Source organism: Papilio machaon, chromosome 4 (genome assembly GCF_912999745.1).
Source record: "Papilio machaon chromosome 4, ilPapMach1.1, whole genome shotgun sequence".
NCBI classification, from domain to species: Eukaryota; Metazoa; Arthropoda; class Insecta; order Lepidoptera; family Papilionidae; genus Papilio; species Papilio machaon.
The window spans coordinates 1,247,153-1,260,201 of record NC_059989.1 but is presented as its reverse complement, the minus strand read 5'-3'; the positions used below and the strand labels follow the sequence as shown (position 1 = coordinate 1,260,201).

General features: G+C 33.8%; 3 protein-coding genes across 3 annotated transcripts; 1 reads left to right on the top strand and 2 right to left on the bottom strand.

Moving 5' to 3' along the window:
* Positions 1 to 202: 202 nt before the first annotated feature.
* LOC106718507 (23 kDa integral membrane protein) lies at positions 203 to 2,309 on the bottom strand. Its single transcript, XM_045686729.1, has 5 exons — positions 2,221 to 2,309; positions 1,688 to 1,873; positions 1,259 to 1,429; positions 758 to 997; positions 203 to 301 (listed from the first exon to the last, which is right to left on the bottom strand). Exons 1-5 carry the CDS (start codon positions 2,281 to 2,283, stop codon positions 206 to 208), a joined length of 756 nt encoding a protein of 251 aa, XP_045542685.1. The 5' UTR covers positions 2,284 to 2,309; the 3' UTR covers positions 203 to 205.
* Positions 2,310 to 7,240: 4,931 nt separating this feature from the next.
* Positions 7,241 to 8,775, top strand: LOC106718462 (superoxide dismutase [Cu-Zn]). The gene is made up of 4 exons (XM_045686730.1): positions 7,241 to 7,337; positions 7,614 to 7,710; positions 7,935 to 8,156; positions 8,450 to 8,775. The coding sequence occupies exons 2-4, from the start codon at positions 7,627 to 7,629 to the stop codon at positions 8,702 to 8,704; spliced, it is 561 nt and encodes a 186-aa protein (XP_045542686.1). The 5' UTR covers positions 7,241 to 7,337; positions 7,614 to 7,626; the 3' UTR covers positions 8,705 to 8,775.
* A 1,056-nt stretch (positions 8,776 to 9,831) lies between these two features.
* On the bottom strand, positions 9,832 to 11,395 carry LOC106718508 (23 kDa integral membrane protein-like). The gene is made up of 4 exons (XM_014512598.2): positions 11,289 to 11,395; positions 10,589 to 10,777; positions 10,167 to 10,346; positions 9,832 to 9,969 (listed from the first exon to the last, which is right to left on the bottom strand). Exons 1-4 carry the CDS (start codon positions 11,361 to 11,363, stop codon positions 9,832 to 9,834), a joined length of 582 nt encoding a protein of 193 aa, XP_014368084.2. The 5' UTR covers positions 11,364 to 11,395.
* Between the last annotated feature and the right edge of the window lie 1,654 nt (positions 11,396 to 13,049).

Here is a 13,049-nt window from a genome sequence, read left to right as displayed (position 1 = left end):
TAATAAATTACACTTCAACAATAAATATAAAATAAATTAACCCAAATACAATTATTCTTAACTTTATTAATTAATTTTTTTTTAATCATAAAAACGTATCAATACCGAGTTTCTACAGAGAAATCAGCTGACTTAATAATGTTATAAACGAATTAAAATAGATTTCTTTTTTTCAAAGAAATGGAAATGTTTTGTTTGTTTCATACTAAGATTCGAAGTGAGCCTGTAAGTTTTGTTGCAGTCTTCTGCGCTCCGATTTAATCGTCCTCGCCATCCAGATAGCCAAAGACTCACTGAGAATCTGAAAATAGATTAGTTGTAAACAGAGGTGGGCACAGTTAATCGAAAAGTTAACTTCGTTAATCGTTAATTAAAAAAGTTACTTTGTTAATCGTTAAAGCGTTAAATTCTTGAAAATTTAACTCAAGTCAAAGTTAATCGTTAAAAGTTACTTAAAAAATTAACTTCGTTAATCGTTGAAGCATTAAATTTTAGAAAATTTAACGCAAGTTAATCGTTATAAGTTAACCATACTAAAATTATACTGCTTTTGAAAGTGTGTGAAAGAAATAGGTAATACAAGTAAAAAGAAGATTTTTTGTGACTTGATAATATGCACGAATTGCACACACTTCTGTAAAATGATTCGCAGAGATCATGTCTCTGCGAATAAACAGAAATAACAAATGGGTGATTCTGTTGGCTTAAATACACGAAAAATACAAGTTGTATAAAATCAATGAAAATTCTTTCTTACTTCTAACATAACAAAAACAACTCCAGATACAATAATGAGGTTGCCTTTGTAAGCTTTCTTCTGAACTAACACATTCTCGCATCCTCTGACGTAATACGTTCGTTCAGTTATGCAGGATGCGTGAAGATGTTTCCTAGCGCCTCCCTCTTTGATAGGATATCCCTGAGGACAGCAGGACACTGGTATCTCCAGATGGAGAACCTTGTAGTCTCGCGGACCGTCTACACCGCAGCATTGATTCTGAGAACGTAATTTTGTTATAGAACAAATTAAATTACTTTTGTATCTATCTATGTCACTAAATGCACTTGCAATTCTCTAATAATCTATGTATATAGTTAACTTGTAGAACCAAATACAGAAGTACAAAGCCTATGCTTTCCCTTAATCGAGGTAAGAAACGAAAGGAAATAGATTGCTCCTTGTATTTTATGGTGTATATCAACGTCCAGAATATTCCTTGTACCAGAATATACATTTGGATTTGAAATTCGACATCACCTCTGCCTGCGTACGGTCCCAATATGCCTGATTGGTATGGTCTTCTACAGTCGAGTTCTTGTAAAATTGTCCGCGCAGACTGTTGCCGGTGACGACCCAAGTGCTGACAAGGGCGCCGCCCAACGCAACTGCGCCCTCCAGCAGGATCAGGAAAATGAAGAAACACGCGTGCTACGAACAAAATGACTGTAATTGAAGTTTGATGGTCAGATTAATTCAGGTCTTTATTGAAGAAAGGTTGGAACAAGTAAACAAATGCGTTTTCGCCACTATGGGAACTCCGGAAATTCTAAGCTTGTTGACTGTTCTGACAGCATAGTCTTATTATATATCACTACCAAACAGGTCAACTAGTGGCTGGGTCAGTTTTTGTTATTCCATTTTCTCTGTAACGTTGAAAACTGGATCCGCGCTTGCCATTAAACTCACCGCATAAAGTAGCTTGATGTTCTCTCTGAGAGCGCCTACGCAGCCCAGCACGGCCGCCACCAGCAGCGCCAAACCGACGGTCAACAGGAACGACAGGACACCGCGGGAGACAGCTGACTGCTCCGGCCGGATCTTACGCTCACGAATGTTCATCACCGTCACGGAGATCAACGCCAAACCTAACAACTGAAGAAGAAACCCAAAAATTGAAATTTAGTTCAATAACAATTAAGTAAGGTGATATACGAATGTATGTGTACAATGGCAGAGATCGTAAAGATGGGTAGTAGAATGATAAAAGAGAGTAACTAAAAAAAATTTCTCCAATTCTTTGTTCATCAGCAACGCATCTGCATTTAAACAATGTTCTGTCACGATTTCCTTTGATTTATAGAGAAATTTGGTGATATCTATTGCAACACCATACGAAACGACTCTTTCAGTGAAGCTATTTCCCACTTAACCTATTTAAGTGCATAAAGATATCTTTACAAATAACTCTTTTCAAAATACAAAAAATACCAGTAACTTACAATGAATAAGATATTAAGCAATGTAAGAAAGAACTTCATACAACGGATGTTCAATGGCTTCATGGTGGATGTCCTCTGTCCGTTGTGGCAGAAACCCTGACAGCAAGTGGTGAGCTATCGATCATATGACGATCGGACGCTACGCAATCGGGTGTGAACTGTGTCATAAGCGAAGCGGAATAAAGGTCTTATTTTATTTTCTCTATGAAGAAAAAAGATTCTTACCTTTCACTGAGGAATTACATAGGTAAGTAGTTGCTTGCGTCTCAGATGTGACGTGAGGTAAGCACATCGTCATAAGCCACAAAACCAAATCCTCAAAAGTTATAAACCACAGTAAGCAATGTATGTACTCCAAGTTTGCCAATCGTGAAATATGAGAATTATTGATAGGTATCTTACGAATATTATTTTCTTAGGCTGTTAATTAAATCTAGAACCTAAATAGTAATTTCGTATCACTTCAGTAAAAAACTATAGTATCGTCTAGGAATTTAAGTAGGTAATAATAGGAAAAACCAAATGTTATAAAATTCGATATGAATATTTGATTTATTCAATTAACTGAGATTATAAGCACGTCAAAAAACATTAAGGTTAATAATATTTAATTACTTCGTTCGCTAAAGCACTGATGTATGGAAACAGGATAAGACTTCTTTAAATTATCAATGCGGTCTTCTTTGACATCTTAATTCCGACGTCTACGGATCGCGACAAGCAAATAGTTTCAAGTGGTTGATGCAAACTGGATTCTATTGTTTGTCGTCTAAACACTGATTGATCATTAAGTTTGTAAGTAAACAACAGATGAAAGTTTGTTTTAAGGGAGGTTACGGACAACCTTTACTCATAAAATTGTATCCGCGTCCCGCCACTTTTATGGTAGCACCATAATTATTTTATTATTCTTGACTTTAATGTTCGAAGGTACTTTTTAACGTAACCTATTCTCTATGTATAGAATATAGAGCGTGAGAATACAGATGTTTTTCTGCCCACGTACTACCCTGGTACGTGCTTTATTTCCCTTTGTCTGCTACATAAATGTAATAATCAATTTTATGTAACATGTATTAATGTTCCTTTTTATTTGAGGTAACTTGCAGTTACGGTTTTGTTTCCTTTAACGACAATCACTTATTTACATGTACTAACAGCTTTATGGTTCTTGTTTTTAAAGTTGAAATTTCCGTAATTTATGTTTACTTCAAGTTGTTTTATAGTGCAACTAATTTTGATACGATTAATTGATGAGTATTGATCGAATGCAGGTGACGGTTTCCAACACACCTGTAATATAGTAAAAACGTTGTTTTCATTTTCCATCATATATTTTCTACAACGTACTTAGTTTCAAACGTATGAAGGTTAAAAAAAACTACTACGACTATGCACAAGATTTAAAACCCTAATAACTTTTGACTTTGAATATAAAGCTTTCTGTACACGCAAATTAAAAACAGTCAATTAAGTGTAAGTAAAATATTTCTTTTATATTGATCCCACCTGATGTTAAGTGTTGATGTGGTCTAAAAATTAGTAGATGCCTATTCGTCACATTTAGTCGGAAAAACTGACGCCGGCAACTTGTTCCAATCCAATTAATTACAACTAATGCAGACAATAACAAAAAAAACTATTCCTATTTTTTTTTATAAATTATAAAGTGGCAAGACGAGCAAGCTCAACTGAATTCGCCGAAAAAGAGAAGCGATCGCTGCCCATAGACATCTACAATTGAAGACGCGTGCCTACCTTTAATCAATGGAGTAGGTGTACTCACAGAAAAAGGATATTTTCCCTTTGCTATGTGTTCCCTCCTCCGCCAAATCCACTTCTCCTCCCCGTCATTTACTCATAAGAAAAAGGCGAGAAGGGACTAAATGACTGTTGCCATACGCCACGAATTTACTAAACTAAATGTTAGTTTTGTTTACAATTTTACCTCATTTCGCTGGCTTTACTTATACAAACAAAAAGTAGGTAATACAAAGTAGGTAATCTCAGATTACTGTGAATCATGTTAATAAAGTCACGTTTGAATTTATTTAAGCATCTCTACATTTTTATCTTTAAGATAATCCCATAATAAGAACTCCTTGATAAAGGAGAGCAGCAAATAATATCTAATATCTACTTAGCGGCTAGCAACGAAACTCCTGCGCTGGAAATAGGCACTTAATATATTAGGTAGTAAATATTAAATTAATATCTTTAAATAGAATTTGTAAAAGATTTTAAACTAAATTAATTTGAAATAAATTTAATTTAAAGTTGTAAAATTAAATAATTAATTTAATTCAAATTTGTAAATCATTCTTTAAATTATTAAATAAAAGAAATGACCATTTCATTTGATTTGTTTTATCTAATTAAAATTTTCAAATTCTAATTTGCTGATGACAATTTTTCTAAACGCTTTACAATCTTTTTTATTTGTATTCAGGTCACATATATAGTTGTTTGTCGCCAGTGATTTATCTTAAAAAAAAAAACTTTATGATAATTTGAATGTCCTAGAGCAAAGGACAAAGAACACGTTTCTAAATGTTATTAGAGGTTTTTTAGGTTTTACATAATTGTTGTAAGTAATTATTGCGACATAAAAATAATATAGATGAATAAATTTATATACTTCTTTTTCTTTAACGTGTTTGTTGTAATTTATAATAAAAAAAGAACAAGTCATCTGATATTAGCAGTCTTATAACAATCTATACTTGTATATGCTGATCTAATCTATATATATAAAAGATAGTCGTGTTAGTTACACTATTTATAACTCAAGAACGGCTGAATCGATTTGACTGAAAATTGGTGGGCAGGTAGCTTAGAACCAGGAAAAGGACATAGGATAATTTTTACCCCGTTTTCTATTTTTTATTCCGCGCGGACGGAGTCGCGGATAAAAGCTAGTTACTAATATATAAAGCGGATTTGTATTTTTGTAAGTAACATATAATGAGAGGCGTGTCTCAGAGGTTAATCACTTGACTTGTAATCTGAAGGTCCCGAGTTCGAATCCCGCCATGTACCAGTATGTTTTTCGATTTACATGAGTACATTTATTCGACTTTCTTACAGTAAAAGAAAACATAGTACTGCACATATCTGAAAAGAAATTCAATATATGTGAAGTCAACTCGAACTTGGCCAGCGTGGTTGACTATGGCCTAGTCATCCCTAACGTAGGGTAGGCTCAGCGCCTCACGGTTGGGACGTGTATTAAGATGATTACGATGTAACAAATAAAATCGAAAATTACTGAACCGAGTTCAAAAAAATCCATTAGAAAGCCACATTGTCATTTTTATCATTTATTTAAATTCCATCCGTATGAAGTCGTTGACATTAGCTGGTGATATTTTAAGCAAATTGCATGATTTTAATCTTTTTCTAAAGTTAACTAAGACATATTGAAATAAAAAGCATAGAAATAGTGTCGCAAAGTACTTCACCATCTGATATTTTGGCCTGATTTGATGTGAGAATTATTGATTTTGGGAGGACAGGTGACTTAGTTAATGACCGGTTCTGTTTTTCCAATAGTCAATTTACCTTCATAAGAAAGGAAAATTGCCTGTTGAGGAAAATCGTGACGGTTTATTAACAAGTATGGAAATATCATTCTAAAATTAAAATCTCATTTGTATTTCATTAAATAGGATCAATTACTGAGACAAAAATAAAATAAAAGCGTTTAACAATTATAAATTAATACAAGAATAGATTCTTTTCAATAGTTATAGTGTTAAATCTAATATATAAAATTCTCGTGTCACAGTTTTCGTCACCGTACTCCTCCGAAACGGCTTGACCGATTCTCATGAAATTTTGTGAGGATATTCAGTAGGTCTGAGAATCGGCCAACATCTAGTTTTCATAACCCCCCCCCCATTTTTTAACTGCGCGCAGACGGAGTCGCGGGCGACAGCTAGTCTTATATATAAAATTTCCATGTCACAATGTTAGTTACCATACTCCTCCGAAGCGGCTCGACCGATTTCTATGAAATTTTATATGCATATTCAGAAGGTCTGAGAATCGGCTACTATCTAATTTTCATACCCCTATTAAGTTTTTTTTAACTGTGCGAAGACGGAGTAGTGGGCGACAGCTAGTTATTTTATATAAATAAACCTATTTCAATTCTTATTTCACAGCTCATCACCGGATTCAACTTTTGTATAAACGAATCGTGCATTAGTTTTGTCGATTAAAATGTAATTAAGTTAATCTATCAAGATAATTAAGCAATATGGATTTTCTAATCGTACAAAATAGACTTAATTGATATTTTGTTACATACTAAGTACCAACTGAGACACAAAGAAATAATAAACTCTAAGTAAAAGAGTGAATAAATTTTACTTATATGTATCTTACTAATATTATAAATGCGAATGTTTAAATGGATGGATCGATGGATGTTTGTCAAAAGGTATCTCCGGAAGGGCTCAACAGATCTTGATAAATATTGGCACAGATCTAGAACATAGTCTGGAAGAACACATATGCTTCTTATGAAGTCTTTTTTTTAATCCGCTCGGACGCAGTTGCTGGCAACAGCTAATATCGCTAGTATTACTGAAACAAAGGATCTTTAACTTAAATTAAAATACTATTAAATAAAAGAAATGTAAATTGATTATGTACTTGTATTACATTGCCGAAATGTCGTATTGCTTTTGTTTTAAAAAATAAAACCATCAACAGTACAGCCAACTCATTACGCACAACACAATCGTTTGCCCTCAAAATTATTAAACAGTCATAACTCAAAACCCTGAATTAATATTTCTTACCACAGACTATAAAATCTGAATTCTGTAGAATACCTTAGATCAGATAATCAGACTTTCGTTCGCAAAAACCGACGACATCATTATTAAAAGATTTTCCTCCAATAAATCCGAGATGTAAATATGTTCTGATCAGATAACCGGTCACGAAGTATTATGTCAACCTATCCCAGACAATACGTTTAGGTATACTAAGGGAAATACCCCAAATTAAGTATATGCAATAAAACGCATCTTTTTTTGTTCGTATCTTGAGTATATATACTGCTCTCACATCAGTTACAAGATCATTAGTGATACGAAGAAGTAAAGGTGAGTCGTTGTTTACGTTACTATTACTTTTTTCACATTTTAAAAATCTTTTACAATTAAAAATTCAATACCTTTGACCTCCTTTAACCCTTTGACCGTTATGCGAGTCAAAAATGTTTTCATTTGTCTTTAAACACAACCTTTAAAGAATACTTAGGAAAACAAGATGTATATTATTTGACAATATTTTTATTTAATTGATTATTTTATTTATTTTTGGGAAAAATTAACAACGCATGAATGTTTATATAACAAAACCAATTGTTTTATTTTCAGAAACTTTAGGAAAATGAAGTGTTTTTTGGTGATAGCATTTGTGGTTGTAGCAGCGGCAGCGCATGGTGGTCATGACCACAGTCACAGCCATGACCATGTAAGTCTTTCCCTATATGAGATATTAGGTATATATTTAAAAAATGATATTTCCGCTGTGAAAATACATTTTCAAAATCATATCCCTAGCATTATTTTTTAAATATACTCGTACAAGTTGACTTCCTTTTATTTCATTAAAGTGCCGCGACCCATTTTAGAAAGTGTCTCCACTCCTCCCATCGATTACACATTGAAATATTAGCATTTGATTAAAATTTCCAGTCAGAGAAATCCGATCAAGTGCGTGCGATTGTCAAACTAGAAGAACCCAATGGGGGCAAGGTCCACGGCAATGTCACCTTCGTCCAGGAAGCTGATGGCAAAGTCCACGTTCAGGGGGTGATCGTTGGCATGCCCGCGGGAGAGTACGGCTTCCATATCTACGAGAAGGGCGACATCACCGGGGGATGCGGCTCAAACGGGGAACACTTCAATCCTGATAATGTAAGTTAATTTTCCTACAAGTATCTAAGTAACGGTTTAATTAGTTTTTCTACAATTTAAAATTAGTGTAGGGCTATTGTAGAACTATTTATTTATGTTTGGTACACAGAAATATAAATTAATAAATGTATTAATTCCTTATTAAACAATTTTGTAAACTGAATATGAGACATGTTTTGTAACGATACAAGTCTAGCTCACATTTATCATTACCCAAAAAAATTCGTGTAACATAATTCACTTTGAAATTATAATAGCCTTATGTAACTGGAAGCATCGTGTTTGTTTCACAGAAAGACCATGGCCATCCAAAGGACGAGGAACGCCACGCCGGTGACCTAGGAAATGTGGTCTTCAATAAAGACGAAGTGGCTCATGTTGACTTCTGGGACCATGTTATCAAACTGTCAGGACCATACTCCATCGTCGGTAGAGCTATCGTTCTCCACTCCATGGCTGATGACTACGGAAAGACCGAACATCCAGACTCTAAGAGGACAGGGAATGCTGGTCACCACGTCGCCTGTGGTGTTATTGGTTACTTGTAACCAAGAAAAATTAAACTATGCTTGTAATAAAAAGTTAAATACTTTGTGATACAAATAAATCGTTTAAAACAAGTACCTAAAGCGAATTTTGTTCTAATCAGACAAAGATCTGTGTCGTATCTTCAATATATATTTCCTAATTTATAATGTACTAGCTGTCGCCTATGACCGTCCGCACCTAATTAAAAAAAAAAGTAGCCTATGTGTTCTTCCATACTATGATCTACATCTATGCCAAATTTTATCGAGATCCGTTAAGCCGTTCTGGAGATACCTTCAAACAAACATCCATCCATCCATCCATCTCAATATTCGCATTTATAATATTAGTAAGATTGAAGATAGTCTAACTGTTTCTTTGACAATGTAGAAAATGGTACAAGTGAGTAGTCAATGTTCAATAGAAAAATGTCATATTTACAACAAGGAAGTATTGTCAATATCGAAAATTTAAGACACACAATGTTCGATGAAAATTTATTCCACGCATTAATCTGCTGACAATCAAATTATAATAGTGCAATGTAATAGCTGTTGCTTGAGTTAATTTCTTAGAGTTTACTGCTTGATCTGTGCGTCTCGTTTCGTGACGTGAGATAGCCACATAGCAGCCAACACTTCAGCAGCCTGTAAAAATTGCTACTATTATGCCTTGCGTACTCTTCGAGTAGAACCTTTATAACAGATAATTAAAAAAAAACAAAAAAAATCCTAGCTGCTGTTCTAAGTGGCAGCTAAATGGTGATTAAATATTCTTCTTAATCTGCACCCTTAGTAAACATTGCACGTCTCTGAGAGAGGAAGTTAAACAACAACAATAATCAGTGTGTTGGTAAGGCTATTGTAAAAGTAGACAGTCAAAAGTAAGGTTAAGTAAGTCACCTGAAACCATGAGGAGATGACGGTGACCCCTATCAGCCAGTCCTCATCCGCTCTGATCTCCTGCAGGATCTCGTCCTCGCAGCCCACATTGAAGTAACTCTTTGATCTGGGGAATAATGTAATAACACTTCTTTCATTCTTTCATTATTCTAGTATAACTGTTAAAAGTTTTAGACGATCTTCTGATACATATTCAGATCATCCTCTGCTATGTTTTTATACATATGTACAAATTAATTCAGGTCTTACTCTAAACATGTTTTATACAACTGATGCTGAGCGTAGTTAGTCTTCGCTCGGAATGCCCGCGGACAGCAAGACATGCTAATCCCCTGCCGGATAGCTTGGTAGTCTTCAGGACCATTTAAACCACAGCATTTATACTGAAGAAAATTAATAACATAAATTAGCGAAAAGTATTGTTTCACATATTTTTAAAAGCGCCTTAGCATTTGTAAGCAGCAAGAAATAAAGACAGCATAAACTCATTCATTTGGCTTTCGAAATCCAGCTACTCACAAAGGTAACGTCTCTGACTTCTTTTATTAAACAAGTAAGATATCGGACAATAGAAACTGACTGTTATCTGCAAGTCGTCCCAAATCTTCTTGTGCTGATCCAACTCGTCGTTTGTTAGGTTACGAAAGAATTGATTCCGCATTGACTCGGAGACTCTGAACTCGAGGCCGTATCTCTGTACGGCGACGTACACCGCCACCAATAGTTCCACCACCATGAATAGCATTAGGAAACCTACGTACTAAAAGAAACACTGAGCATATGAGATGCGCTAGCCGAGTACTTTGTTCTGAAAAATTGCTCCAATTTTTTATTTAGTCTTTTGAAATTCAAACCCAAAAAATTGGACGATCGTCTTTTCTCCTATTCTCACACGGTTTAATAACAACATTACTTTTGTGTGGTAACTAAATGTTTACTGCTTCTGACTTACTTCAAATTAAAGGTCAAAGTCTACTGAGAAAACTTCTACAAATGACTTACCAGACATAGGATTTTAACATTCTCTTTAGCGGTTCCGATACAACCGAATACCGCAACAATGAATAACAGCAAGCACACAATTATAATGAGTATGTCTCCAGACAGTGTGCCGTGCCCCTGACCTTCGCCATATTTCTTCATCACCTTTATGTCGACTATCGCAAATACACTGGTACCAACTGCCATCAGCTATAAAATGAAAAACTGGCTCTTAAATTAATTTTTAAAAGCCCTTATAATTCTTAGCTTGTCAGTTCGACATAAAGCATCAGGCACGTATTTAGCGTTGCCAGGCGTTCGGATAAAGCCGGACATAGTTAGGCTATTTGATTGCGTGTCCGGCCAAAAGTCCGAGTTGTCCGGCTTTTGTTAGGCTTTTTACATTTTCCAAATGAGAGTGTACCTATTAATACTGAGACAAAATTCTAAATAATATAGGGTGTCCGACCTTTCTACCCAAATGTTCGGCCAAACTGACTGGTCTGTCCGGCTAGTAGGTTTGGCAACCTGGCAACCCTACATGTATTAAATATAAGTAACTGACAATAATTTTAATTTAGCAATTTTTTTAGAATTAGTGATCTACTCTAATAATTCTTCTGCCAATTATTATAAAGCTTTAGAGAGGTTTTACGTAACATAATGAAAAACTATGATTACTCATTTCCACATTCTAAAACAAAAAATATTTAAAACATACTATACACAATCCATTTAGAACAAAAAGCAGCCATTTCACACATGTCTTGCAAATAGATTGCCAATCACACATCATCTTTGCAAATATTCAATGTTTAGGACACGCGTACTTTATACAATATTGTATTATTGACTAAAGTATAAACTATAAATTATCCAGTACTTTTATATACCCATCATCAAATGTAATATCTTGAATGCTACATTTTTTCAAAGAATTATAAGCTTTAATGTTATAAGTTAAAGTTGAATTTTCTGCAAACTATTTCCTTAAACATGGATCAATCTTTTCTATTGTCTGTTATATGAGAACAAACAGATGTTAGGAAAAGTTACATCTGTGAATAATTAAAGAAATTTAATGCCGTATAATCGATACTTGTGTATAAAAAATGATGCGAGTATTTTTGATGGGACCTTAAAAATAAAGATTCCTAGGCACTTTTCCCTCTAGTGCAGTGTTTCCCAAGGCGTACGCCCCACCTGAGGTACATTTAAGAGGGGCAATTCGGATATTTGAAAACTTAAGGCTACATCCTTACAATAGTCGGTGCTAAAAAGTACTTAATAACGTTATAGAGACACAATTCCGTTGTATTTAAACTATTTATATGTGTTTTCATGTACCATTGCAAATGTAGGCCTCGAGAGAACTTTATTTCTAAACAAAATATATAAGGGGCAATAGCCATGTTCAACCTGAAAAGTGGGACATCTATCCAAAAAGGTTGGGAAACACCGCTCTAGTGTGAATGAAATCTGATCTCTTGTCACCATAGTTTACTGGAAAATCTTTTAATCTAAACTTTGATATGATTTTATATCGCAATACTAAGACGCCAATTGAAAAATTACTAGTTTTTATAAAACAGCGCCCTTAAACTAAAAAGGATGTATTGTAAAAGAAACTTCAGTTAATCGACATCAAATAATTAATTTATATGATTTTCGATTTATGTTATTTACATTAGTGATAATATAATCTATATCTATATATATAAAAGAAAGTTGTGTTAGTTACACCATTTATAACTCAAGAACGGCTGAATCGAATTGACTGAAAATTGGTGGGCAGGTAGCTTAGGACCAGGAAAAGGACATAGGATAATTTTTACCCCGTTTTTATTCTATTTTTTATTCCGCGGGGACGGAGTCGCGGGTAAAAGCTAGTTAAATATATTAAGTTAAATAATTTTCCAACATATAGTGAAAAAAATTACAATAAAAAATTATATTCAATCAAATCACTTGAACAAAAGTACATAACATTTACTTACGTACTTAATACTACCTTAAAAACGATATTTACAAAACAGCTTACAAATAACTAATTACATAATGTATATATTATAACATTACGAATCTAAATACAAAATATTTAATTAGTTACGATATATTTCAATTTTACTAAAATCTAGTGATACACTTAAGAAAACAATAATTTTACTTAACTAATAAAATAGGTAGAAAAAGTTTTAATCAAAGTTTTAAGTTAAGAATCAAAAATACATTTTCAGCATTTATAACACAGGATCTTTTAGACGAAATTTTTCAATTCAAATTGAATACATGATAAGAAAATAAATCAGCGATGTGAAGATAAGGACCAGAGAGTTTCTAGAATTCGCAGAACCATTTCTTGGCCAGCCTTCTACTGGGTCTCTGAAAATAAATGTATTTATATAAGTTACGTTAAAATTTAGGTATGTATTTCACTTCCATATTAACAACTTGTATCTTTAGCCTAAGAAGATTTGTAGCC